At 51.8% G+C, this 25,782-nt stretch overlaps 1 protein-coding gene across 4 annotated transcripts in view; it reads left to right on the top strand.

Moving 5' to 3' along the window:
* Arrb1 (arrestin beta 1) overlaps window positions 1–24,761 on the top strand; it is a 70,988-nt gene extending 46,227 nt beyond the window's left edge. For 2 of the 4 annotated variants that reach the window (XM_057755906.1, XM_057755904.1), the window contains exons 3-16: window positions 659–719; window positions 4,167–4,211; window positions 4,943–5,139; window positions 5,847–5,906; window positions 6,682–6,749; window positions 8,273–8,408; window positions 10,222–10,306; window positions 10,708–10,780; window positions 12,190–12,327; window positions 13,524–13,607; window positions 14,451–14,474; window positions 16,686–16,756; window positions 17,753–17,804; window positions 19,035–24,761. In XM_057755906.1, the coding sequence (XP_057611889.1) occupies window positions 659–719; window positions 4,167–4,211; window positions 4,943–5,139; window positions 5,847–5,906; window positions 6,682–6,749; window positions 8,273–8,408; window positions 10,222–10,306; window positions 10,708–10,780; window positions 12,190–12,327; window positions 13,524–13,607; window positions 14,451–14,474; window positions 16,686–16,756; window positions 17,753–17,804; window positions 19,035–19,146 (1,206 nt within the window). In that variant the 3' untranslated portion in view covers window positions 19,147–24,761. Of the gene's footprint in view, window positions 1–658; window positions 720–4,166; window positions 4,212–4,942; window positions 5,140–5,846; window positions 5,907–6,681; window positions 6,750–8,272; window positions 8,409–10,221; window positions 10,307–10,707; window positions 10,781–12,189; window positions 12,328–13,523; window positions 13,608–14,450; window positions 14,475–16,685; window positions 16,757–17,752; window positions 17,805–17,957; window positions 18,097–19,034 lie in introns of those variants that run through there. The other 2 variants (XM_057755907.1, XM_057755905.1) reach the window with 2 other exon arrangements.
* Window positions 24,762–25,782: the final 1,021 nt, after the last annotated feature.

The raw sequence follows: 25,782 nt of genomic DNA, 5'->3' as shown, positions 1-25,782 counted from the left end.
GCGTGGCTAAGATGTGAACAGCTGGAGGCGCCAAGTGTCAAAGGGACTGATGTGGTCTCCCTTGAGGAACCTTTGGGATAGAACGGTCAGGACTGTGGGAAGGTTGAGGAGTCGGGGGCATCTAGGATGGTGCTCCCAGTTCAGTGTTGAGTCTGGAGCTCTGTCTGGCTCAGACTTCTCCTTGCTGACTGGGGACTGGGCAGGGAGCTAGCTCCCTGATTCCTCGGTGCCCCAGAAGAAGAGATGTCCTCGTGTAAGTAGATCCCTGCCTAGTTCAGCGTAGGTAGAGATGAAGAGCCCAGAGCCAGGATTAGCTTCAGCACTGAGCGCATGGCTTGCCTGCCTGCCCCCAACCGTCCCCAAGATGCCCTGCTTTTTTGTTTTGATCTGCTTTCCCTCCAACCCTCAGTGGGGTTTCGCTTAACCTAGGCCTCGGTATGCTTGTCAATAAAATGAGAAAATAACAAACCTTTCATAGGGCTTTGGGAGACAGAGGTGTTGAAATACGTTTCCAAGATCTACTATCATTAATATTTGGTTTGGGGCGAGGGACCACATCTTGCTGTGGTTCCAATAAGGCTTAGGAATGTATATAGGTGTCATCGTGCCTGTCATGGTGGTCCACAGCCACTAACATTCTTGTGCCTCTCCTCTCCAGCTCACTGTCTACCTGGGGAAGCGGGACTTTGTGGACCACATTGACCTCGTGGACCCTGTGGGTGAGTGCCGGGCAGAGGGCTAGGGAAGAACCCCACCTCCAAAAGGGTCTGGTACCCAGAATGCATGGGCATGGCTTCCTGCTCTAGGAGACAAGCTTCTGGGCAGCTCTTCCCTATTCAAGGGTCGTCTTTGACGGCTCCAAGGCTGGAAGGGGCCCTGATGGATAGCAGCAACCATAGCTTATATAAGGCTCTTTGTTTAGCAGTGACATCTCCTACTTTCCAGACAGAGTGAGGCATAGAGGGGCTCAGTGACTCGTTCTGGGTCACAGAGCTAGTGAGGCGAGGGTTTGAATTCCAGCCCCTGGCTCTGCTCTCTCCTGGGGAAATTCTTCTTAGGACTTCGGAAACAGGGGCTGTCCTCACCTACATGGGGCTCTGCCAGAGATGCTGAGGCATAGCTGAGATCTGCTTGCAAGGTCTTGGCTGAGTTTGGGTTTCTTGCCCTTGGAATTGTTGCCGTCTTGGTTTGGATTATTCTTTATTGGTGGCATCTGCCTGGTTGGTACACTGCAGGGTATTTGCCTTCATCCCTGGCCCCTGCTCGTTAGGTACCAGATCTACCCCTACCATCACCACTACAGTTAGGACAACGCTAAATGAGTCTGTGGAAGTGAATTGCCCATTCTCAGAAGAGCTGCTTCTATAGAAAGACATTGGCCTCAGGCCTCTCTTCATATTGTATGAGGGAGGTCCAGAATCACCCTGGTTTACAAATGGAAGCACTGAGGCCAGAGAGGTTATGTTATATCATCATCGTCATCATCGTCGTCGTCATCATCATCATCATCATCATCATCATCATCATCATCATCATCATTTTAAAGATCGTCATGAACAAATCAGAGTGATAGAAACCGAGGCCAGGGTCAAGTGAAGTGAAGAAACTGGGGTGTGTGACTTGGGAAGGTGTCCCAGAGAAGTGGCTATGTTCTTGTGCACTGTTCTGAGCTAAGAGGGACTGTGGTTCCCGAGTCAGGAGGACAGAGCATAGCTACAGATTTCAGCTCATCAGAGAAGACCCTTGTGACTGTAAACAAGGGTCTTGGGGTCCTGAGCCCCTGGGCCGTTGGCAGAGCTGTAAGGTGCAGATTCCGGCTTCCTTTCAGGCCCCTTCCTTTATGACCTAGGACAGGACACTCACCTTGCCTCTCCAGGACAATGTGTAGGTCTTCTGATGATCCACCATTTGCATCTTCTTCAGAACTGGCTTTTCTGAGGCACTGGGCCCGGGGCTCATTCAGAGTTCACCTGTGCTTCAGGCAGTGGTTTCCAGAGAGTTCTCTGTGGACCAGTGTTGAGTCTCACCTAGTAGGAGCAGCAGAGGCTGTGGAAGGGACAGAGAAGGAGGGAGTCAGGTCTCCAATATACACATTGGCAACAGAGGGTGCTTACTTCATGCCAGGCTCTCTGCTGGACCAGAGGACCCAGTGAGTCCCTAGATCACTGTCCGAGTTTGGTTATGTGCCTTCTGTCTATGAAACTGGTCCTGTCTTCCCATCCTTCCCCATCCCATCTGTGGCCAAGACCTGGTGCTAGTCCAGGGCCCAGGACCAATGGATGGGGCATTTGACATCAATTCTGGGAATCCTCGCCTACCAGACTTCACAGTTCTGAACTGTTCCTTTTGCCTATCTTGTCAAGTCCTTTGGCCATCTAGTGAGCCACCCTTCCTTGTCCTGTGGAGCCTGGCTCCAGGTCATCCACCTCCCAACCACCGAGGAAGTACCCCTGGCAGGGACAAGTACCTTCCCTGGGATGTTAAATTTATTCTCAGTTGAGTCCCAGGATTACAGTCATAGACATGGCAAAGAGGTGATGCCCATCACGGATGGAAGCGTATACATGGCAGGGATAACCCTGAAGATGGATTGGGGATATCCATGTTTAGATGTCTTGATAACCTTGGACTAAGATACTCACTGTCTGTTTCTTGTACTACTCTGAGTGGTCAGTTATAGGGATAGCAAGGAAGAGGATAGTGTGGTAATGTGTTAGAGCATGTGTGTGTATGTGTTTATATGTGTGTGTGTATGAGTGTTTGTATATGTGTGTTTGTGTGTGTGTATGTGTGTGTGTCTGTATATGTATGTGTGTGTATATATTTGTGTGTATGTGTGTATGTGTGTTTGTGTGTATGTATATGTGTGTATATTTATGTGTGTATGTGTTTTTGTGTGTGTGTTTGTGTGTGTATGTATGTGTGTATATTTATGTGTGTATGTATGTGTGTATATTTATGTGTGTATGTGTGTTTGTGTGTGTATGTGTGTGTATGTGTGTGTATCTGGGGATGCCAGACAGTGATGCTGTTTGGGACAATGCTCCTAGCTTCCTGGGATGCTCAGCTAAGAAACGTCCTCTGTGTCCTGGCAGATGCTCTGCTCCCAAGGACAGACCTTGTGAGTGGTGTCTAGGTACTTCCCATCCTCTCCACTGTGTGAGTCACTTTTATCACGGTGACAGGATGTTCACTTATTTGGGTGATGGCTTTAGAGGTTTCAGGCCACAGTCACTCAACGCTGTGGAACTGGGGTGAGGCAGAATGTCACGGCAGGGGCCCTGTGGAGGATTGAAGCTGCTTTCCTCACAATGAGCAGGAAGCGGAGAAGGAAGAAGGGACTGAGAGCCAAGTATACCCTTCACGGCACATTGATTGACATGCTTCCTCTAACCAGGCCCCATCTCCTAAAGGTTCCACTGAGCTATGAATTCGCTGATGGGTTAGATCCCCATGATCCGGTCACTTCCCAAAGGCAGGACACTGTTGCTTTGGAGACCAGCCTTCAAGACACCAGCCTTTGGAGGACATTTAAGAGCCAAACCATGACAGTCATGCTCACTCATACCAGGAGCTGTCCAAATACTTCCATATGTGACAGAATCTACCCATGAGCACAGTGACACAGACTACCCATCTGTCCTCACATGAGCGTTGAAAGCTGCTGATCAGGGCCCCAGATTCATAGACAACCCCCCCTCCACCCCAATATCCAGGAAGCTCTGAAAACCTCACAGTTCCTAAGCCCCATGCAGACTCTGTTTATTACTAAGCTGACCTAACATGACTCAAGGCCATTTACCATAGTTAGGCTCTTGGCGAGATTAGTCATTTAATGATGGCAATTCTGAGAACTGTCCTTATGTGGTTTTGTCACTGTGTGGAGGACAGAGTGTGCTTACACAAACCAAAATCACCATGATGTCCCTAGGCAGCAGACACCTCATACACACTGTCCTTTGAAACATTGTTCTATAGTGCATGACCACAGCTGTGTTTTCCCATAGGGGTGTCAATGGCTCTGATCGTGGGTGTGCACCCTGCAGAGGGTGGCACCCCAGTGGACCGTGTACCCTATTTATTACCTTTGGGGTTTGGTGTGAGTGGATGTTTGGGGTTCGGGTTGAGAAGGTCAAGTTGGGGGACTTGTTCATTGTCTCCCCCAGATGGCGTGGTCCTGGTGGATCCAGAATATCTCAAGGAAAGGCGAGGTAAGTTGTGTTTCTCTTCCTCACAGCATGCCGGGGGGGGGGGGGGTTTCCCTCATCCTCTGCTCTCTGGTGACCTCCCTTGGCTTCTCCCTGTCCATTCGATTGGTTCTGTGCTTAAATGCACCAGTGCATACTGTAGTAAGAACTCTGGTCTCTGGCACAGAGCAGCCCTGCCTCGTGCCCACCGTTGGAGAGCTTAGGCCCCTAGCCTTGTCCCATCAATGAGGCAGCAAGGCTTGGCACAGGGGAGATGGCAGAAGAGCAGGAGAGAGGCTCTCGTTTTATAGAAGATAAAGGTAAAAAGTTCTGAGTATAAGGTTAGGGTGGTTAAGGTTGGGCTGGGCTGAGAGCACATGTCTTTTAGACATAGTCTTCTGTATGCGTCCCTTCCAGGCTGTCTCCCTGCCCCTCTCTCTCCTAAGTCTGCCAGCCTAATGCAGCCACCACAGCCACAAGGCTGTCTGACTATCCTTCTGCCCCTCTGCACTCCAGGGCTGGAACAACCTGGGCAGGGCAGAACTGCCCAGAAGGAGGCCCCTTTCTAAGAGGCCATATCAGGGCTGCCTCTGAAGGCACCCTGTGTCTGAGAGCAGTGTACCCTCTCCGCTTAAACCTGGGACAGGCTTGTAGCCTCCAGTAGGCCAAACCCCAGGGCTGCAGCTGGAGCTCTGGGTGGGGGGGGTTGTGTGCTGCCCTCCCAGGCCCCTCCTCAGTGCCCCTGCTCCTCACAGTCTACGTGACGCTGACCTGCGCCTTCCGGTATGGCCGGGAAGACCTGGATGTCTTGGGTTTGACTTTTCGCAAGGACCTGTTTGTGGCCAACGTGCAGTCCTTCCCACCGGCCCCTGAGGACAAGAAGCCACTGACTCGGCTGCAGGAGCGGCTTATCAAGAAACTGGGAGAACACGCCTATCCCTTCACCTTCGAGGTCAGCTCCCAGAAGCAAGTGAAGCAGGCATCTCCTCTTGGGTGCACTCAGGGGAAGCCTGTGGGGAAGCCAGGAGGGCAGCTGCTTTGTCTCTCCTGATTGGGACCTGGGTACTATCACTTATATTACCTGTTATGTGTCTTATCTCTGTCCACTGTGGACATGTCACACACACCCACACTTCTAGGCTGCTCTTCTGGCCTTCCCGTATTCAAGTTACTAGAGAAAGGGCGGCCCAGGGGTGGTTGCAGCGAAGGAAGGAATTCCTCCTGGCCCTGAGTCACCGTGTATCTCCCCTAAGACAGGCTGCCCACATGCGCAGCTGATTCCTTTGCCATGTCTCTTTACCATTCCAAGACTCCACACTTCTGGAGTTCACATCTTCATGTTTCCCAGACTCCGTGATTCTGGGGCGGGAATGAGCTGAACTCTTAGGTGAAGAACAAGCAAATTCTTTATCTCCCCCAGTCTGCTTGTGACCCCGTGTGCAGTATGATGTGTTATGACTTGACTGGGAGAGAAAGAGTCTATTTCAGGGGCTCCTAGTCTGATGGGAGAGAGACATCTTACTTCCAGAAGACCTGGTCTGACGGAGGAGAGATGATGTGTCCCAGGGATTTGATCTGACGGGTGTTTAGGAGTGAGGTGTGCAGGGAAAGACAAGGCAGAGGCGAAAGCTTAGCTCATTTTATTTGTCCCCTGAACAGATCCCTCCAAACCTTCCATGCTCAGTGACGTTGCAGCCAGGGCCTGAGGACACAGGAAAGGTAGGTCACTCCAAGAAGACTACCTCTCTGGTTCCAGACTCTCATGTCTCCAGGGTTCTGGTTTTCTCCCCATGGAGTTTTGGACATCTGGAACCTGTTGGAGCTGCCTGGGTCTGATATCCCTTGGACAGTCAGTCCCTTGAGACAAGGCTGCAGATCCAGGCTGGCCTCGCCCCCACCTCTGGTGATGTGTCCCAGGTCCTTTGAGTCACTTTTGCTGGCTCTGGTGTTGATTGCACAGGGCCAACAGATTCTGAGGACCTCCCTCTGGCTTTGCGTGGATCCTAGCTTCCTCATTTGGCGACGGGACGGCTGCCATTCTACAGCTGGGATGTCTGATGTTTGGGGAAAGTGACCCCAGCAGTGTCTCGGACCCCCAGACTTTAAAAGCTCACATTCCCACCTTCAGAGCAAAGACAGTGAGCATGTTTCCCCATATTGTTAGAGAGTGAGGGAGACACCATGACATCCAGCACAGGGTCTTCACGTTGCTGATGGCTGTCTTGAGGAGGACATCCACTTAGACTGAAGCCGGGGTCCCAAATGTGATTGGTGTTGGCTGGTGGGCTCGCAGGAGCAGCTACAGGGGAAGGTCCTGGGTTGGGGGCAGCATTGGGACAAGGTCAACACTGGACCAGGTTTTCAGATCCATATCTAGGAGCCCTCAAGTGGCAGAAGTTTATGTTCTCACCCAGCACTCTGGCTTGTAAGGGGGGAGAGTGTTTGGGGACCTTGGCTTCTCAATGACACGGGGTCAGCACAGCCTTCTTCACAGGCTTGTGGTGTGGACTACGAAGTCAAAGCCTTCTGTGCCGAGAACCTGGAGGAGAAGATCCACAAAAGGTACACAGGATGCCAGTGGGAGAAGGGTGGAAGGACAGGCGGGGGATCCAGAGAGGAATGATGAGGAGCGGGTTGCACTGTGGGAAGTCTGGAAGGTTGTCAGGTCTCAGTAAGCTTCCTGGAGGAGGCGGCCTGAGGGACCCGAGCCCGTCCTCCCTCGCATCCCTACCTCTGTATTTCCCTCCAGACTGCAGTGTTTTGATGTTAGAAAGACGCCTCCCCACTCTTCCCCCCCCCACCCCCGCCCACCTTAGTTCTCAGTCTGCCCTCAGGGGAGGGACATTTTCTCGCCTTGCTCAGCAGAGAGAAGAAAGCAGCTGGCCTGGATCTCTCACACGGCTGCCTTCCCTGGGGTTCAGGACCTTTAGTCTCCTGGCCTTAACCACAATTCTGACGCCCCTGCATCCCAAGTCCAGCCCCTAGACCAGCCCCTGAGGGATGTCCACCAGCCTCATATGGAGGAGTCTGCCACCTGGTGGTGACTGGCTGTATTACAATCGTTTCAAGCTGCAACTTGGTAGCTCCTGTATGGGGTGGGGGTGGATTAGACTCCTCTCTTGCTTCTTCGTCCCAACGTTCCCCTTAAGCCTCAGATGAAAAGGACCTAACAGCATTGTGGAATAGGAGAGGGGTCTTTAGCAGAACAACAAACAGTAGGCAACCTTGAGGGTCGACACCCTCACCCTCTCCCCACGGGACATCTTAATCTACTCCCAAGACTCACTAGTAATACTGATAAGATAGCTGTCAGTTCTTAAATGCTGAGTTGGTTCTGGCCCTAAGGGGTTAAGTGGAGTTGTCTCTGTTGTACAGATGAAGAAACTGAGGCACAGGGAGGTAATTTCCTCAGGCCATGTCGTTCACCAAGACTCTCAGACTCCAGGGAATGGAGGTGGCTTGTTGGAGAAATGGGGGTGCTGGTATTTCTCGTGTGTCACTGAGGGTGTGTGCAACTGTCTCCCTGTCCCCTCAACAGTTCAGTTCATTTTTGCTTCTACCCTAAGCCCTGGGACCTCCACTGAACCCTTCTTACCTGTGGGCTTCACTGAGTCACCTCTCCACTGTCCCACACGTCCCTGGCTGAATCTACATCCTGTAATGAAATCTGCCACCTCTCATGAGGGCCTGTCCATCTGCGTATTTCCACCTAGCAGGTCTTTAACATAGGCTGCCGTGCGGCGGTACAGCCACGTGGGTTGAGACTATGGTAGTGGACAAGCCAGACAAGAAGTTCTGGTCCTCAGTAGCATATGCTATCAGGAGACAAAGGGGGCAAGAAGCAAAAGAGTCCTCATTTTACAATTGTGCTAGATACCGAGACATGGACCCAGATGAAGTGGGGGTGGCCCAGGGACAGAATACTGGAGGCTGAGCAGAATTACATTGTGACAAGCCCTCCAGGCTAACCTCTGTGGTTGGCAGGCTTTGGGGAGCCATAGGAGCCTGTCGAGAGAATTGTAGGTACAGAGACAAAACCTAGAGACCGGTGACTCTGTGTCTTCCTCCCCACTTACCTCCCTTAGGAATTCAGTGCGGCTAGTCATCCGGAAGGTTCAGTACGCCCCAGAGAGGCCTGGCCCTCAGCCCACGGCCGAGACCACCAGGCAGTTCCTTATGTCAGATAAACCCCTGCACCTCGAGGCATCTCTGGATAAGGAGGTAAGAGTCTCAGACCCGTTGTCTTCAACTCAGACATCCCTCAGATTCCACTACCTTCTGACCTTTCTGAAGGGTTTTGGGGAATCCTGTGGAGGTCCAAAGGACTGACTGAGTTAGGCATCTACACCCACCAGACAGAAACGATGTACCTTCTGGAAGGGTCCTGGCCATTCCTCCTCACATCCTGATAACTGCCTGCTTCAGGCGGAGTGGAGAAGCCCAGCCCTTTCAGCCGGGGTGATGACGGGGAGTAGGACCCAGGGATTCCTTGCCATTACCCTCTCATCCATGAGCTAGCTAGAAGGCAACAAACTCTTAAGAAGTCAGGGGACTCTAAACCAGCTGATGGAGGTGTGGGTGTGACCCTCCTCCTTGGGGGAGCTAAAGGCAAGGACCTGGACAAGGTGTGGCAGAGTCCCTTATCTGAGAATCCAGAGCAGATCCTTCAGCGAGTTGGTTAGCCCTTCTTCCCTTCCGCTGAATCTTCCAGAGCTTTCTGTGTCTGCAAACCCAGACCATTAGAACCCATAGGGACTTGAGACATTGCTCTGTCCAACCCCTCATATTGAATAAAGGAGAAACCGAGACTTAGTTAGCCTGTCCAAGATTGCACGGTCATCATCACCATCATCACTATTATTGTTGTCTTAGCAAATGGTTGGAACAGAACTGAAGCCGGGGATGCCAGCTTCCTTTTCTTTATGGTGTGTGAGTATGTGGGTGTGCATAGGTACACATGTGTGTATGTGGGTGTGCATGGATGCACGTGTGTGTGCGTGTGTGTGTATGCATGTGTGTGTAGATGGATGACAACCTTGGGGGTATCATTCTCAGGAACACAGTCTACTTCCTTTTCAGACAGAGTCTGTCATTGGCCTGGAGCTCACCAACTGGGCTAGACTGGCTGGTCATTGAGCCTCAGGGATCCTCTTGTCTCTGCCTCCCTAGTGCTGGGATTATAAGCAGGGGCCACCACATCCAGTATTATACATGGGTCTGGAGGTGGAATTCAGGTCCGTGTTTGTGCAATCCAAATATCTGGAGGTGGAATTCAGGTCCGTGTGTGTGTAATCCAAGTATCTGGAGGTGGAATTCAGGTCCGTGTGTGTGCAATCCAAGTATCTGGAGGTGGAATTCAGGTCCGTGTGTGTGCAATCCAAGTATCTGGAGGTGGAATTCAGGTCCGTGTGTGTGCAATCCAAGTATCTAGAGGTGGAATTCAGGTCCGTGTGTGTGCAATCCAAGTATCTGGAGGTGGAATTCAGGTCCGTGTGTGTAATCCAAATATCTGGAGGTGGAATTCAGGTCCGTGTGTGTGTAATCCAAGTATCTGGAGGTGGAATTCAGGTCCGTGTGTGTAATCCAAGTATCTGGAGGTGGAATTCAGGTTCGTGTGTATGTTGTCCAAGTATCTGGAGGTGGAATTCAGGTCCGTGTGTGTGTGCAATCCAAGTATCTGGAGGTGGAATTCAGGTTCGTGTGTATGTTGTCCAAGTATCTGGAGGTGGAATTCAGGTCCGTGTGTGTGCAATCCAAGTATCTGGAGGTGGAATTCAGGTCCGTGTGTGTGCAATCCAAGTATTTGGAGGTGGAATTCGGGTCCGTGTGTGTGCAATCCAAGTTCTCTACTGACCAAGCCATCCCCCAGTCCTGAAATGTCATCCTCTCATACAGACATCTTTGAAAGCCTCCACAATGATCCTGAAGGTCAACATGCTTGGTAGCTTGTGTTATACTTTTATTCCAGTGGGAGCAGAGGTTGGAATAACCAGGTGTTGTTCCTGCCCATGCCTGCCTGTCTTTTACCTCATAGATCTATTACCATGGAGAACCCATCAGCGTCAATGTCCACGTCACCAACAACACCAACAAGACTGTGAAGAAGATCAAAATCTCGGGTAGCTGGGGGAGTCTCCCAAGGGTGGGAATAGCTGTAGGCGCGCCCTTTGTTAAAAGTCTGTGAAGGACCGTCAGTAGCTTTGGGAATGGGTCTGCTCTCAGCCAGCGGTGGTTCAAAGCTGGTGTCCCAGGCGATGGGGTTATTGCTTTGGCTACTTCTTTTCATAGGCTTTCTGGGCCCTGGCCAAGCTGTCCTAGGAGGAAAGACTTGGCCATGGGAGGGACTGGGCTTTGGTGGGGGCTTCACTTTGGGTGGAGGCTGGGGTGTTGGCCTTTGGTAAACCCTGGCAAGATTAAGTCGTCTTAATCTAAGCACTCCTACCCTAGGGAGCTTAAGGTGCATTCTGGGAGCTGCTCCCTGACTCATGGGCCTGCTCCACTCCCATCTCTCTCTCTCCAGTACGGCAGTATGCAGACATCTGTCTCTTCAACACAGCTCAGTACAAATGCCCCGTGGCCATGGAGGAGGCTGAGTAAGTGTGTTGGAGGCCAGCTCCGGAGGGGTGAGACTAGATGGGGGAATGGGACACCAAGGCCCAGACATCTCTTCCCAACCTGCAGAGGGACGGGGCCTCCACCTTCTGGACATTCACAGTAGAGGGTGTGGAAGGGTCTTGTTGTTGTGGCATACATGGGGAAGTCAGAGGACAACTTCTGTGAGTCAGCTCTCACGTATGTCCTAGGTTAGAACTCAGGTGGCATGTGCTTTTACACACTGAGTGACCTCACTGGCCCCGGTTTTGGTTTTTGAGGCCAGGTCTTACTCTGAGACCAGGCTAGCCTGAAACACACTATGTAGCCCAGGCTTGCCTGGAGTGCATGGCAATCTTTCTACTTCAGCTCTCCCAGTACTGATAGTATAGGCGTGAGCAACCACACCTGCCACTCTGACATTGTTTCTAGTATCCTGTAGATGGATATGTTATCATTAAGACAAATGTTCCTGCATTATCAGATATTCTTATATCCATTATTGATTAGAAACAAAGCCCAAAGCTACAAAGCATAGATTTCTGATGAGTGTTGGGGGTACAGTGAAATGACCCAGAGCCCCAATAGCACTCAGTCCCAAGCATTCTGTGGCATGCTTGCTTCTGCAGCCTGGAGAAAGGGTAGACACCTGACTTGCAGTCAGCATGCTTTCTTGTAAGGTTGGGGTTGGGGTTGAGACGTGGCTGGCTCCACCCAGAGAGGCAAATCTGGGGCTTACTCCAGGGCTACCCCAATGTCAGTTTCATGTATCTGTCTTGTGGGAGATGGATGGGAGGGGAGCCGGAACAGCACCAGGCAAAAATAAAGAACCGAAGTACCTGCTTGCAGATATGCATTACAGCAAGTAAAATTTTAATGGTAGAACCTTGGTGGGGACTTCCAGACATTCAGTAGCTTTGCTCATGGTTTGTATGCACTGATCCAAAGTAAATGAAATGGCTCAGTAGCTAAGAGCGCTTGCTGTTCTTCCGAAGGACTGGGGTTCATTTTCCAGCATCCACAGCAGGCAGCTCACAACGGCTTATCACTTCAGTTCCAGGAGCTGTGGCGCTCTCTTCTGGTTTCTGAGGGCATTGCATGACCGTTAGTACTCATACACTTAATGGAAGCACACACATGCATGTAAAGAAAAACTTAATCATTGAGAAATAATAAAGATAAATGTGCCATTTAAATGTGCATCCTGGCCACTCCTAACCTAGGGATAGCCCTGCCCATGTGTGGTGTGTCTGTGCCTCTTTTGGGCCCCAGAGTCAGGCCTGGCCCGAGCGACCCACTGCATCTGGGATACAGAGGTTTGCTGACAGAAGGAGTTTTGGAGTAGGACCAGGTCAGATGTCTTGGCTGGGTTTTCTGGCTGTGACCTTCATGCTGCCTCTTTCCTTCCCAGTGACACCGTGGCTCCCAGTTCGACATTCTGCAAGGTCTACACACTGACTCCTTTTCTGGCCAACAACCGAGAGAAGCGGGGCCTGGCCCTGGATGGGAAACTCAAGCACGAAGACACAAATTTGGCTTCCAGCACTCTGTGAGAACCGACCCCTCCAAGTCCCGTGCTCCCAGTGCCCTCGCTGCAATGGGCCCCACCCTCTTAGCCCACCACTGTGAGGAGGAGGTTTAGGCTCTTTCCCCAGCCAGTCCTGACTGGGAACGGTCCCCAGTGTGTGACGAGCCAAGGAGGCTGTCTCCCTGCTCCCTCCTGCCCAGTTAAAGACTACTCAGCCCTAACATTTGGCTCTGGGGGACAAAACGGAAAAACCTCCTGCAAGGATTGGCAGCACTTAGCCTAGAGTCCTGGACAAATTGGGGGTGTCCCTGATGCTGCTGTCAAGGCTGGCGGGGAGAGAATGGCTTCTAGAAGGGTCCTGGAAAGAGATAAACAGGGGCTTGAAGAGACTGGGGAAGAAGTGGTGAGCTGGGGAGATAGATTTGGGGGCCCTTCCCCGTGAGGTACTGTAAGGTCATCTGGTTACTCCTGTTCCACGGGTATCGCTGGGCCTTCAGGGTTGTCCCACTCTAGAAGAGTCCAGGCAGTAGGAAACTCTTATGCTCTCTGTTGATATATGGCTCTCTGCCTGTTGCATCTGAGACAACCATTCCCAGCTCAAGACTCTTGGCTCAGGCTAGACCATCACATTGTTATTGCTCCTCAAGGCTCTCCTTTTCCCACAAGTTCTTTGTCCCTTTTCTACCCTGACTCATATTTGTCCTGCCCTCGATTTCCCCGATGAGGCATCACTTCCTGAACACATCCTTCCTGTGCTACCACGACTCCTAGCTACCATGCCTTTTCAGCTCTCAGTGTGGCCCTTTGTGCTTATGGGTCACTGAGCGTAGATACGTGCGAGAGAAGTTAACGGCAGGAAACCAGTTAGAGCCTGCTCTCGCTTCACTGTGTGGTGCTAGCAAGGCAGGGAGGAGGGTGCACTGGGGCCACAGAGCAAGGATATCTCATAGCCCAATGTGGACCTGAAAAGTCTAGGGCCATAGCTCGGTGGTAGGGTTCTTGCCCATCATACATGAAGCTCTGAATTTAATCTCTAGAACCACCAGGAGTGACCTATGCAGAACCCAAGGCTACAAGTTCTGGTCCACTGGGCACAGCTCTCTTGGATCTAGTGGCTCAGGAGAGGGAAGGACAGGGGTGCCTTCCATTGCCCGCCACAGTGAACCAGATCCCATCTGCCAAGGAACTACGGACCAGCTTCCCTGTTTTCCCTGCAGGCTAAGGGAAGGTGCCAACCGTGAGATCCTGGGCATCATCGTTTCCTACAAAGTGAAAGTGAAGCTGGTGGTGTCTCGGGGCGGGTGAGTCCAGTTGCCCCTGCACCCCACCCTGTCTTGCCTGTTTGCCTGACTTTTCTACTGCATCTTCCTATAGAGGAGGTGGAACTTGAGGACCCTGGTTCCTCTTCCTTCTCCACTGTCTGCGGCTCCTCCCCATCTCCATCTCTCTCCCTTTCCCCTTCTCTTTAGCCTAACCTGGGCCTGGGTCTGAGGATTGGGCATGGCCTGTGTGAGCCAGGGTGTCCTCAGACTGTGTACCGTGACTCTCAGGGGCTACCAAGCCCTTCCTCACATCTCAGGGTACAGGACCCTCACCCCACTCTTGGAGATGGAGAAATCCAGACCTGAATTGGAGAGTTGCTAACTTGACTGAGTTTTTGTAGGTGGGGAAAATGAGGCCTAAATAATTGTCCCTAAGAACTAAGTAACATTTATTAAGGAGTCAAGGTCAGCCTGGACTGTATCACGCCCTGTCTCAATAGAACAGAGAATGTTGTCTGTGTGGCAGGCAGTGTTAATACTGAATGCATATTATAATACATTTCTAAACATGGTGGTCAGCCCTATGTTCTGTGACCTTGCAGAACCCACAGTCTTCCCACATCCTAGTGACCCCCAAAGTCTTCCTTCTGCCATTAGATAGCCTGGGAGTGGGAGATTAGTCCTTACAGATGTAAGGGGTCCAGGGGCTCTGCAAGCCAGCCCGCTCCTCAGTGCCCTAGATGAGTTGTTAGCACATAGGGGTGGGGAACGTGTCCCCTGGGTCTTCTGTGGCAGGGTGGCAGAGTGAACCAATGTCCTTTTTCTTTTCTCCCCCCCGCACTCTGTCCTGACCGCTTCCTCTGCCTCCTCTGACCCACTCAGCCTGTTGGGAGATCTTGCATCCAGGTAAAGTCCCTCCTGTGCCCTGCCTTGTCTACCTCCCTGCAGGTCTAGGGTCAAAGACCCAGCTGACCAGAACCACAGGGTGCTGGGAGGGAAGAATCCAGGGGTTATCTCAGCTCACAGGCTGGGGAGACGTTGCAACTAGAAGTGACCTGGGGCAGTGGGGAGATGTGGCTCCGAGCAGAACACCTCAGCCCGCTTTTCTTCCCGCTCAAGTGACAGGATCTTTGTAGACGACAGTGATCCAGGCAGTGGCCCTAGGAGGGCCAACTGAATTACTGACCTGGGTTCTAGGATGCTTCAGAGATATGTAGTCTTAATGGCTTTCAAACGTCTACTCTACTAAGAATTCATGGCTAACTGTAGTCAATCGCCCCTGCAGCAGCCAGACAGTAATTTAGGAATGTGTGTGCCCCAGACATGATAACACAAACTCCACATGACGGTAGTGTCACTCATCCTACGAAATCTGGGTGATTTTTAAAAAATATTTCGTTATTAATTATATATACAGTATTCTTCCTGCATGTATCCCCGCAAGCCAGAAGAGGGCGCCAGGTCTCATCATAGATGGTTGCTGGGACTTGAACTCAGGACCTCTGGAAGAGCAGGCAGTGCTCTTAACCTCTGAGCCATCTTTCCAGCCCACTGAGTGATTTTTTTAATGTCATATACATTCATAGTTTATTAGTCAACATTTTTAAGATTATTTATTTATTATATATAGCGTTATGTCTACATATACACCTACTCACCAGAAGAGGGCACCAGACCTCATTACAGATGGTTGTGAGTCACCATGTGGTTGCTGGGAATTGAACTCAGCCAGTGCTCTTAACCTCTGAGCCATCTCTCCAGCCCCCAAGTGATTTTCTTGTTTAGTGTCATTCAGCAAAACGTGTTTGAGTCCAGACTTGTGGCCAGGCTTGTGCAGGGTACTGGGACATCAAAAGGGGGCCGGCAGTGCCCTTACTACTCACAGCCTGGCAAAGCCGGTGTCCAGGTCCTGCCGACCACATCCTATATGTGAAAACTGATTGACTCTGGCTTCTACCAGCTCCCATCACCACACCCAGTCCTGTCCCCCCTCCCAGCTGGCCAGGATCAGTAAGATGTGGCTGCCTCTTCTGGAACCATTCATAAGTTAAGGAGGGCTCTAGGATGAGGCCACCCTTAGCAGAGAGGGGCCTCCAGGGCTACTTTTATTGCTCTCCCAATTCTGTTTATCGTCCAGGGGTTAAGGGGGTGAACAATGGAGCCAGAATCTTTCTTCACTTACCACTTAGTAGCTGTGCAGCCTGAGGCAAAACTTGTCTTTTTTTCCCCCACCCCAAGATAGGGTTTCTCTGTAGCTTTGGAGCCTTTCCAACTCTTGTTGACCAGGCTGGCCTTGAACTCACAGAGATCCACCTGCTTCTGCCTCCCGAGTGCTAAGATTAAAGGTGTGCACCACCACCACCTGGCATGAGGCAAAACTTAATCTACACATACCTTAGCTTCCAGGTCCTTGCCTAGGCTGTCATAGTACTAGGGTCTTTGTGAGGGTACAGGATGGACTCTGAGGGGCTTGGAACAGTGCTGGGTACAGTTTGTATCGTGCAGATTCCTGCTCTTGTCCTCAACCTGTCTGTGGGGGACGAGGTCAGGGAAGGCCTGGTCACTGACGAGTGGTGGCCACGCTTGCTCTCACATGCACAATCTGAGGGGCTAGAATCTGTGCACGGAGCAGCTGCTCTGAGCCTGAACCCCTGAAGCTTGTAGGTGGCAGGGTCTTGGGGTCACCTGAGCATCTTAATGGGAGTATTGGGAGATAGGATGGGTAGGATTGGGAGAAAACTGGGATGGGTAATGTCAGGAAGTCATGGCGAACCCCAGGCCACCTTGGTTACCCACTGACCACAGTGTGAGTCCCTAGAGGGTGTGGCTCCCAGCCGTGGTGATCAAACAATCCTTAGGAGCAAGGGGAATTTCTGTTTCTTCCCTTTTTGTTTTATTTTTGGTGGTGGTAGTGGTAGTGGTGGTGGAGGAGGAGGAGGAGGAGGAGGAAGAGGAGCTTCTATCTCTTCATGAAGACAGGAGGAAAGGTGGTGGTCAGGCTAGCAAGACTGGAGTTGCTTTCCCACGAACCTCCCCAGGCCTCGGACGAACAGAGCAGCAGGTTTCTAGAAGCCTGAGGCTCCCTCTGAGCTCACTGAGTTGGGATTGTGTTTTCAGTGATGTGGCCGTGGAGCTGCCTTTTACCTTAATGCACCCCAAGCCTAAAGAGGAGCCCCCACATCGGGAAGGTGAGTGAGCCCCAGGGATCACTGGGGTGGGACTTACTAGCTTCCCTGTTATCCCAGGACCCCACTTCTTTCTGTGTTAGCCCTCAGCCCAGGATCACCCTTTCCCCATCTCCCAGACTTTTGCAGGGCCCACAAAACATTTGGTTTTGACTCAGCTAGGAGACGGAGAACCCTGACTCTTGTCCTCCAGGGAAGAGGGAGGCTAGGAGTGGAAGACAGGCCATATGGGTGGGTTTTCATTTTCATTTTATTTTATGTGTAAGGGTGTTTAACCTGCATGTATACCTGTGTACTACAAGTGTATGTGCTATCAGAGGTCGGAAGAGGGCTTCAGATCCCCTGGGACTGGAACTGTAGATGGATTTGTTAGATACCCCGTGGGTGCTGGGAATTGAACCCACAACCAGAAGACCCAGTGTTCTTCTTTAACTGCTGAACCATTTCCCAGTCCCTCCTATATCAGCTGAAGTTTTAAATTGGTAACAGATTGGCCACATGACATTGGAAGGGGTGTTAAAGTTCACAACACAAATGAAGTCTGTGCCTACAAATAGACTGAAATGCCGCAGACGGCATTCTGAATGCAGAGAGGTAACAAGATGGAAAAATAGCCAAACATGACAGCACCTGCCCACAATCCCAGCCAAGGGAGGTGCGTGAGGCATGAGGACCACAAATTTGAGGCCAGCCAGGGCTGCAACAACGGTCTTCTTAGAGCGAGTGGGACTCAGGCAAGCAAGAAACGACTGTGTTTCATGCTGGAGACCTGTCTCCTGCAGGATCTTCAGTGGGCACGGAAGCCTCCCTCCCTGCATCTGTTGCTTTGGAGAAGACTCAGGTGTTCTAAGACCTGGGATGCTTCCCACTTACCTTCCTTCCCCATCATCTCAGCTAGAAGAGTCCCAGGATGGGGAGGGGGTTCCTTGTCCCACCCCTCACCTGTCATCCCGCACCCCACTGACCCCTGGGTGCCTCACACGCCTTGTGTATGTTCAGTTCCAGAGAGTGAGACTCCAGTAGACACCAATCTCATAGAGCTTGACACCAAGTAAGCGGAACCTCCCTGCCTGTGATGTCTCTGGGTGGGGCTGGAGGTGGGACGGGAGAGGTGGGGGGGTCATTTGCATAAATGCTTATTAACCTCAGAGAAGCAGCCGGGTCTAACCTGTCTGCTGAGTCACACCTCTGATCGCCTCTTCAGCACCCTGCTTGCCTGCATGTGACTTTGAAGGACCCTTCGTGCCTGTGCCTGTTCCTCTTCCTCCCGCATTGGTGGGGTCTGTCTTCTTCTCTCGTCAGTCCGTCCATCCGCAGCGCTCACTCAGCTGGCTGGCATGGGGCTGGTTCAGACCTTGGGTTCCCCTCTCTCACCTGACCCATGCCTGCTGGAGGCTGCCTGTAAGGGTGGAGAAAGTGTCTGGGTGTTGTCACCTCTGCCACCTGAGAACCACCTGATTCGGATTCCCCTGCGGTGGAAGGCCATGGGGCACCAGACAATGGCCAGAGGAAGAGGACCTGGTTCAATGGCTTGAATCACCTCTGGGGCCAGGCTTGTTGTCTCCCTCCAACTCCCTAAACCTCCTTTCCTTGACCCTTTGGAGAGATCTGGGAAACGGGGGTTTCAAGTTGCCCTATGAGGGAGCCCATTCCGTTGGCTGAGTTCTTGTGGGGCACGGGGCTCTTGTGTCTCTGACTGGGCCTAAGAGATATGATGAAAAGAAACGGTCCCTAGCCCTGCAACCGTAACCAGATCTTTCCCTTTTCCTCTGCCCCCTGCTCAAAAGTCCCTCCCCTACTTGGGGTCCTTGGGGTTAGCATGTGAGCTAGTACTTCTAGGAGGAAGGGCCTGTTTTTCTTCCTTAGAGCCCAGAACCAACTTCCTGGTTGAAATAGGCATGCTCCCTAAAGCAGTCTTGTTGGTTTGATTTTAAGGAGGTGAAGTGGGATTTCTTAGACCTGTTCTTTGGGGGTTCCAATGTAGAGCCACACTGCTATCCCCACTTACCTTCTCCACCCCCTCAGGAAGGGGGGGTCACTTTTCTAACCCTTATATGTGGAGAGGCAAGCTTCTTAGAGTTTTTGTGTGACAATCCCCCACAGTTACCAACTGGTTTGTAAATAGGCCAGGCTGGCGTGCCTTTCTGTCCGAGGTCATCCCAGAGACCCCGGAGAGTGTAGTTCTCTCTTGAGCCCCTCTCCCCACACCTGATCAGGCCTCTGGATGGGTCTGATGTCTGCCCCTGCAAACACACGGCATCTTCCTTGTCTCTTCCACCAGTGATGACGACATTGTATTTGAGGACTTTGCCCGCCAGAGGCTGAAAGGCATGAAGGACGACAAGGACGAAGAAGAGGACGGTACTGGCTCTCCACACCTCAACAACAGATAGACTGGGGCCAGCCCTCGCCCTGGCAGCTCCAGGTCAACATCTGCACTCGGATGCTTTCTCGTCTCCTCCCCGTTCTGGTTCCCCCTTCCCTTTTGTTCTTCCAGTTTCTACCAAGGGGCCCCAGTGGTCTTCCGAGTCTCGGTGATGAGCCTCTGGCCTCAGAACTGGCCTCCCATCACCATGCCAGCAGGACCACAGCACACATCCTCCTCAGCCATCTCTCTGCGATCACCTGTCCACCCCCTTTTCATGCTCCTTCCCAGAAAGGCCATACCACCTGGCCTTGGGATTTGGCTTGAGTTGGGGAGCAGAAAAGGGAGGGTGTGTGGCCAGAAGGTATGAAGACGTGGAGACGTTGGGCAAGATGGATCAAGACGCACAGGAAGATGTCTGCCGTCCCAGGAGGTGACGGTTTGGCAGCTAAAAGATGAGGGTATTGCAGGCTGGAGAGGACAAGACTGTGAATGGATTCTTAATGCTTTTTTTGTGGTCTAGGCCCACCAGAGACTCCTTCCCCTCCATCCTCATCCTTGGTCCATGTCCCTGTGTTTCATGAGGGAGGCACACAGACTCCAGACAACGGACTGACTTTCTAGCCAGTGGACACCTAGATTGAGGCAGGCTACAGATGCACCCACACCTCTTTCACAGTACCGATAGGATCAGTCACCTTAGCTTTGTTGCATTGTGTGTGGGGGCACGGAGTGGGGACATGGGTCTCTAACAAACACCAGCCCCTATCAGTGAGCAGAAGCCACTGAGAAGGTTGTCTAAAGGGGTTAAGAGATGGGGCAGGGCAGGGGATGAGCATACATCCTCCTTTCCCGTAGTGGCTAGTCCTGCAGGAGGCAAGGATGGAGGGCCACAGGCAGCTGAAACCACCAGTATCTTCCAGCTCCCTCCAAGGGTTTTACAGTGACTTGGTCCTATAAGCTGGAGGGGCGGCGTGCCTGAGACCACCATTTCTACTGCTAAGGGAGCCTGTCCCGGAAGGTGGCACCCCTAGAGATGCACTCCCCTGTAGGAGAGTGCCTCCTCTCCCGGAGGAGTGGATCCCTAGTACCTACTGGGGTCGTGGGTACCTAGTATCCATCAGTTGGTGTTAGTGTGCTTGACAGGGGCGTCTCCAGGGTAACAGGGCAGACAGGTGGTAAAACAGTACTCAAAGGTATATCTTTGATGCTAACTTGTGTGACCTCGGGCCAGTTCCCTTCCCCTCTTTGGGCTTCAGTTTCTCCAGTAAAGCCAGGAGGCAGACCAGATGATCCCAAGAGTTTCCAGTTCTAGTCTGTAAATTTGTGGCTCTCTGAGCTTTTAGTCTGCCGGGTGGGGCTGAGGCTCCCAACTGCCCCATCTGCCTTTAGAGGAGATTCATGGGACCTCAGGGGACTCAGGGCTGGGCAGAGCACTGGGTGCACCTTCCTGACTAGGAAGGACCGTCCTAGGACCCTAGTTGGCTGTGGTCACAGCCTCCGGATTTCTCTGTCCCAGAGCTTATATTTGCTGAGGCTTGCATGAGAAGTCTGTGGACAACCTTGGGTTTATCAAATATAATGATTAGCAGGCAAGAGGATCTCATCTCAATTTCTGTTCTCTTTTCTCAGTTCCGTACTTGCCTGAGAAGGGAGACCACGACTTTTGTTTGTTTTTGAGGCAGAGTATCATGTAGCCCAGGCTAACCTTGAACCTACTATGTAGCTGAGAATGATCTTGAATTCTTGATCCTCTTTTCTCAAGTGCTAGGATTACAGGCGTGTCCCACAACCACTGGCTTCGCACTTTATTTTATAGATCGGATCCCAACCGTTTTCAGTCCACCGTGTCCAGTAATTGTAATAATTTCTCATGGTGAAATGATCCAGGCTCACTGGCCCTGCACCTTTTATGTCTCATAAACGGTCAACTCAAGGCCCCTCTTTGCAGATTAGAAGAGCCAGTTTGGGGCAGTCATAGTCCCTGACCAGCCCTGGAATCGTAGCTGCTGACTCTCCTGGCATCCAGGCCCTGCCAGAGCTAGCTGGGTACTTTTGCACCTATACAGTTGATAAAAATCTCGAAGAATTTAAAGCAAGCATGTGCCCTCCACTGGCTTCCACTAAAACCTTTGGAGCTGATACAAGGCCATTTAGCATTTGGGCTAACCCCTCCCTGGCAAACCTCCCTCCCATCCTTAGCTTGTACAGCCAAGGGTCTCTCAGGAGGATCTCTTGAACTTCCTGCACCTCAGCATCCCCACTTACCCTTCAGTTTACCCCACAGATCAACTGAAATTCCTCCAGCCACAGGGAGGTCTCAGAGCTCTTTCTGTTTTGAGCCAGGACTGCCTAACGGTGGATTCCAGCCCAACCATCCTTTGTTGACAGCTCTGTTCCTTTATGCTGGGTGCTGTGGACACTGGGGTGGATTTCCCCCTAGAATCCCTGTCTGTAGAAAGCTGCTGGCCGAGAGGGAAGTGAGAGGCAGTACTGACGGCGCTGGCTACAGCTGGTCCACACAGTGCCCTGATGTGAGTTTGGACACAGTGGCTCTTCCAGGTGGAAATTACACCACGGGAGTCTGGAATTAGGTGTCACTTGCCTCTACTTCACCGTGGTGTGCCGCCGTCCCGGGTGAGGTACTCGGGCTAGTATGTCTCTTTGGTCTCTTCTTCAGTAAGAGGCTTAGATCTCTTGTCTAGGCCTCTGCTGCAGACACCATGCCTAACCCCCGTCTCATGACATGGCCCAGCATTTCTCTGTCCTGGAGTGTTCCTGGCCAGGAAGTACTTGGGAGTGAAACTGGAGGTGAGGGAGTCTCCTGAGGTTCCAGGCATTCTCCGGTGGTGTTGGCTTTTCCTGTGCTGAGGGACTGGGACTTGTGCCACCAAACAGCCCACACTGGGACTTTCCAGTAGACCAGAGGGCATATGTTGATGCCAGTCTGGGCAGGAAGAGCATGCTTTGGTAAAAGCTTGTCAATAGAGAGTGACTGGACTTGCCCAGTATCCCATCCAAGAGAAGAGTTCAGTTTCAGAAAGATAAGGACAGAGCTGCTTGGCTGGACCCTGTGGCCATTTCAGCTTTGAAGCCCAGATGGCTCCCGCTGGAGGGTGGCTCACAACCTGATTCCCACCTGGTGCAGTGAAAGGGAGATACCATGTCCTAAAAGTCCCCAAGGCCACCTCTCAGTCCCTACTAACTGGAACAATAGTCTTTGTCTGCTTTGTTTGTGGAATTGCTATGAGGCTGAGAGGAGAGCCAGGAGCAAGCACTCTGTAGGCTGCAACCTGCTACACAGAGGTGGCCCTGTCACTGCCCGGATGAGGCTCGAGGTGTCACAGGAAGCTTGCCGTAGAATGAGCCCTCTGTTTGCCAGTCTCTGTCTTTTGTCCTGTTTTTCCTGGTTAGATATCAGCCACAATGTCAATTAGCTGTTGTGGCCTACTCGACCACACTGGGGAGAAGTGTAGGTGCTATTGTCCAAGGATGGGCCCCAGCAACCAGGACACAGAAGACATGGGCATTGTCAGTGATTGGGGGACAGGGAGGAACATCCTGGACTCTCCTGGGCCGGGATTCACCCACCTCCTAGAGCCCGCAGAAGTCAAGAAACCTGGACTCTGACCATAGATCAGGTTGCTGAACCCAGCCTTGTGCTACCCAAGAAATCCAAGGGTGAGAGGAAATACATGTTGCCTCTTCTAAGTATAAGATTCTGTCCAGGACCTACAGAACCCCACAGCTCCTTGGAGACCTTTGGGAATGTCCAGTCCTCTTGCTCTGAGAGCTGAGCCCTGGCTGATCTATTCACAGTGGCTGCTACACCCCAGAGGCAGCTCTCCCCCACTAATGGCTAACGCCCGTATGCATAGCTTCCATCCACCAGAGAGGGGCTAGGCTCCCAACCCTGAACTCCCAGGACCCAGGCAGGTGCCTGTTCTGATACTCTTTAAAGTTAAGGACCAAATGAGACTCCTCTGATTTTTATCCACACAGCCTGTCTTGGGCCTGATCCGGGCAGCTCTCTAACTCCTGTCCTCCCTCCTGTCCTGAAGCAGCCTACTGATGGGGACAGATCCACACCTCTGCCACCCCCATGCACACTGGCTTCACAGGGAGACCCGTGGGAGGGGAAGCACCCCCTCAACATTACCAACCTGTCATCCCCCAAAAGGGAAATCACAGTCAAAGCACAGGTCCCTGGGACCCACTGTCTGCCCCCAGGTACTGTGGAGGTGTTCCACACAGCTTCGCTGGGGTTGCTGCCAGGGGAAGTTGGGGAAGGGGCGAAAGGCCAGGTCTCCGGCCTTTTCCTCATTCCTGCTTCCTCCAGAATAACTCTGCACTTAACTTTCTTGTCTTTCGAGGTTTCACTTTTAAACTCTGCTTTGAAGAAAAGCTTCAGACCACCATTCTGAGGTTTAATCTTAGACCAGCAAGCACAGGCTCTCCTCTTGCTCTTTGTGTGTTGGGGTGACTCCCGCACGCTGATGCAAAGATACTTTGTGTTGGAACTCGGGTCACCAGTGCTTGTTTTCTAATTGAGCCACCACAGAGCTTGGGGATGAGTTGGATGTGGGTTGGAACCTTATGCTCAGTGAAGGGAGGGCTTGGCCCCAATATTGACACATGCTGCATGGGGACCGCAGAGTCTCTACTCTGGACTCGTTCTCAGGCAAAGCCCGTGACTCAACAGGAAGAGCAGGGCCATGGGAGGAAAAGCTAGGGCTGGCCTCTATACATAGCCAAGGGATAGGAGTCCAGGTTCACATAATAGATATACCAGGGAGGGTGTTTGTGAGGTTGGATTCTCCAGAGGCATTTAGGTATGTCTTCCTTGAGTGCATCTCCTAGGATCCCACTTCCACACCCGTGAATGCCCATGTGCACAACAGGAGGCTTTTGTGCCCAGAGGCTGATTCCCCTCCTGTAGTCCGTCAGCTTCCTTCCGTGCTGATCTGCACGCTCACGGGAATTCACCTGCACCACAGCTCACTGCTGAAACTTGGGCTAGCCTTTGGCACAGTCCTGCCTGAACCTCCTGGCATCCTAGGTGAGGATATGAAGCTCAGGGCACTGCTAACCACATGGCATGTGAGAAAGATGTTTATGTTCAGTCCAAGCGTGACTTAGGAGACCCCATTGACCTCAGGTTCCCTACGTGTAAAGGGCTAGTTCCAGGCTCTGCCCACCTCACAGGGATGACCGGAAGGGATCTAAGTGGGCAGGAAAGAGGACCTATGAGGGGCAGCCTGTGTGAGGGAATAGGGTCTTGCCTGGGCTGCCGACCTACAGAGCCCACAGCAGAATGAATATACGGGATAATCTGTCCTCCCTGGGCATCTCCACTCCGTGTTAGGTCCAGACACAACTGCTGCCGGGCTACCTCTTCTGGGGTGGGAGCTGATGTGTGTCCTGGGTGTGGTGGGGAGGGGTGGCTGGGGCAGCCTCAGGTCTGTGACCCTCTGTGACGTGATGGTTTTGGCACATTCATTCCTGGACCACATCCAGGTCAACCTGTTGTTCCTGTGGCTGCCCTTGTTCTGTGAAGTCATTATAGTTTATTCAGCTCCAACAGGACAGATGAGCAAAAGAACCTTGAACGAGAGGCCATTAAAGGCCTTTTGTGACAGACGACATTGGCTGTGTTTTTATTTCTTGTCTCTCGAGCCCCGACAGGACAGGGACTGCAGGAAAGGGACCCAGACGTGCACACCTGCCCGGGGACTGCCTGGTTTTGTGCCTCCTCTGGGCTCTCCTGAAGATTCCCAAGGGACTTCCCCATTTCTGTTTTTCTATTGTCTAGCCTCGTGGCCTCAGGGGGAAGCTGCCAAGACTTGGGTCTCTCTCAGAATTGCCTGGATTCCATGAGCCCTGGTTGACTTCCGAGCTGAAGACCCTGTCTCCCGTCTGTTACTGTCTCCTCAGTTACAGTTCTCAGCCCAGTCTTGGTTCTGGCTCTGCCCGCTCTCCATAGCCTGCTCTGCCAGGTCTTTCTGAAGTCACTTCAGTTCCCCAAGCTTTACCTCCCCTGGGCTATGGGATACAGGGGAAGAGTAAGGACCTAGATGGAGAGGACCAGACAACATTTTAATAGATGGTGTCTTATTTTCAATTAAAGAGAAGGCATGGTGGGCGGTGGTGGTGCACGCCTTTAATCCCAGCACTAGGGAGGCAGAGGCAGGCGGATCTCTGTGAGTTCAAGGCTAGCCTGGTCTACAAGAGCTAGACAGGCTCCAAAGCTACAGAGAAACCTTGTCTTGAAAAACTACAACAACAACAACAAATGAAAAACAGAAAGAAAGGAAGAAAGGAAGGAAGGAAGGAAGAAAAGAAGAAAGAAAGAAAGAAAGAAAGAAAGAAAGAAAGAAGAAAGAAAGAAAGAAAGAAAGAAAGAAAGAAAGAAAGAAAGAAAGGGAAAGAAAGAAGAAAGGTATGCTGGACAAGGTAGTGCACACCTTTAATCCAAGCTCTTGGGAGGCAGAGGCAGGCAGATCTCTGAATTTTAGGTCAACCTGATCTACATAGTGAGTTCTAGGTCTATCTAGCTACATAGGGAGACCCTGTCTCAAAAAAATAAGGGAAAGAAAGAAAAAAAAAGAGACCCATGAATATGATAATTTAAAAAATGATTATGTGATGAAAAATTATTTTTTAT

This window comes from Chionomys nivalis, chromosome 23 (assembly GCF_950005125.1).
Source record: "Chionomys nivalis chromosome 23, mChiNiv1.1, whole genome shotgun sequence".
NCBI classification, from domain to species: Eukaryota; Metazoa; Chordata; class Mammalia; order Rodentia; family Cricetidae; genus Chionomys; species Chionomys nivalis.
Note: the sequence above shows the minus strand (reverse complement) of the source record. Positions and strands in the feature narration are given on the sequence as shown.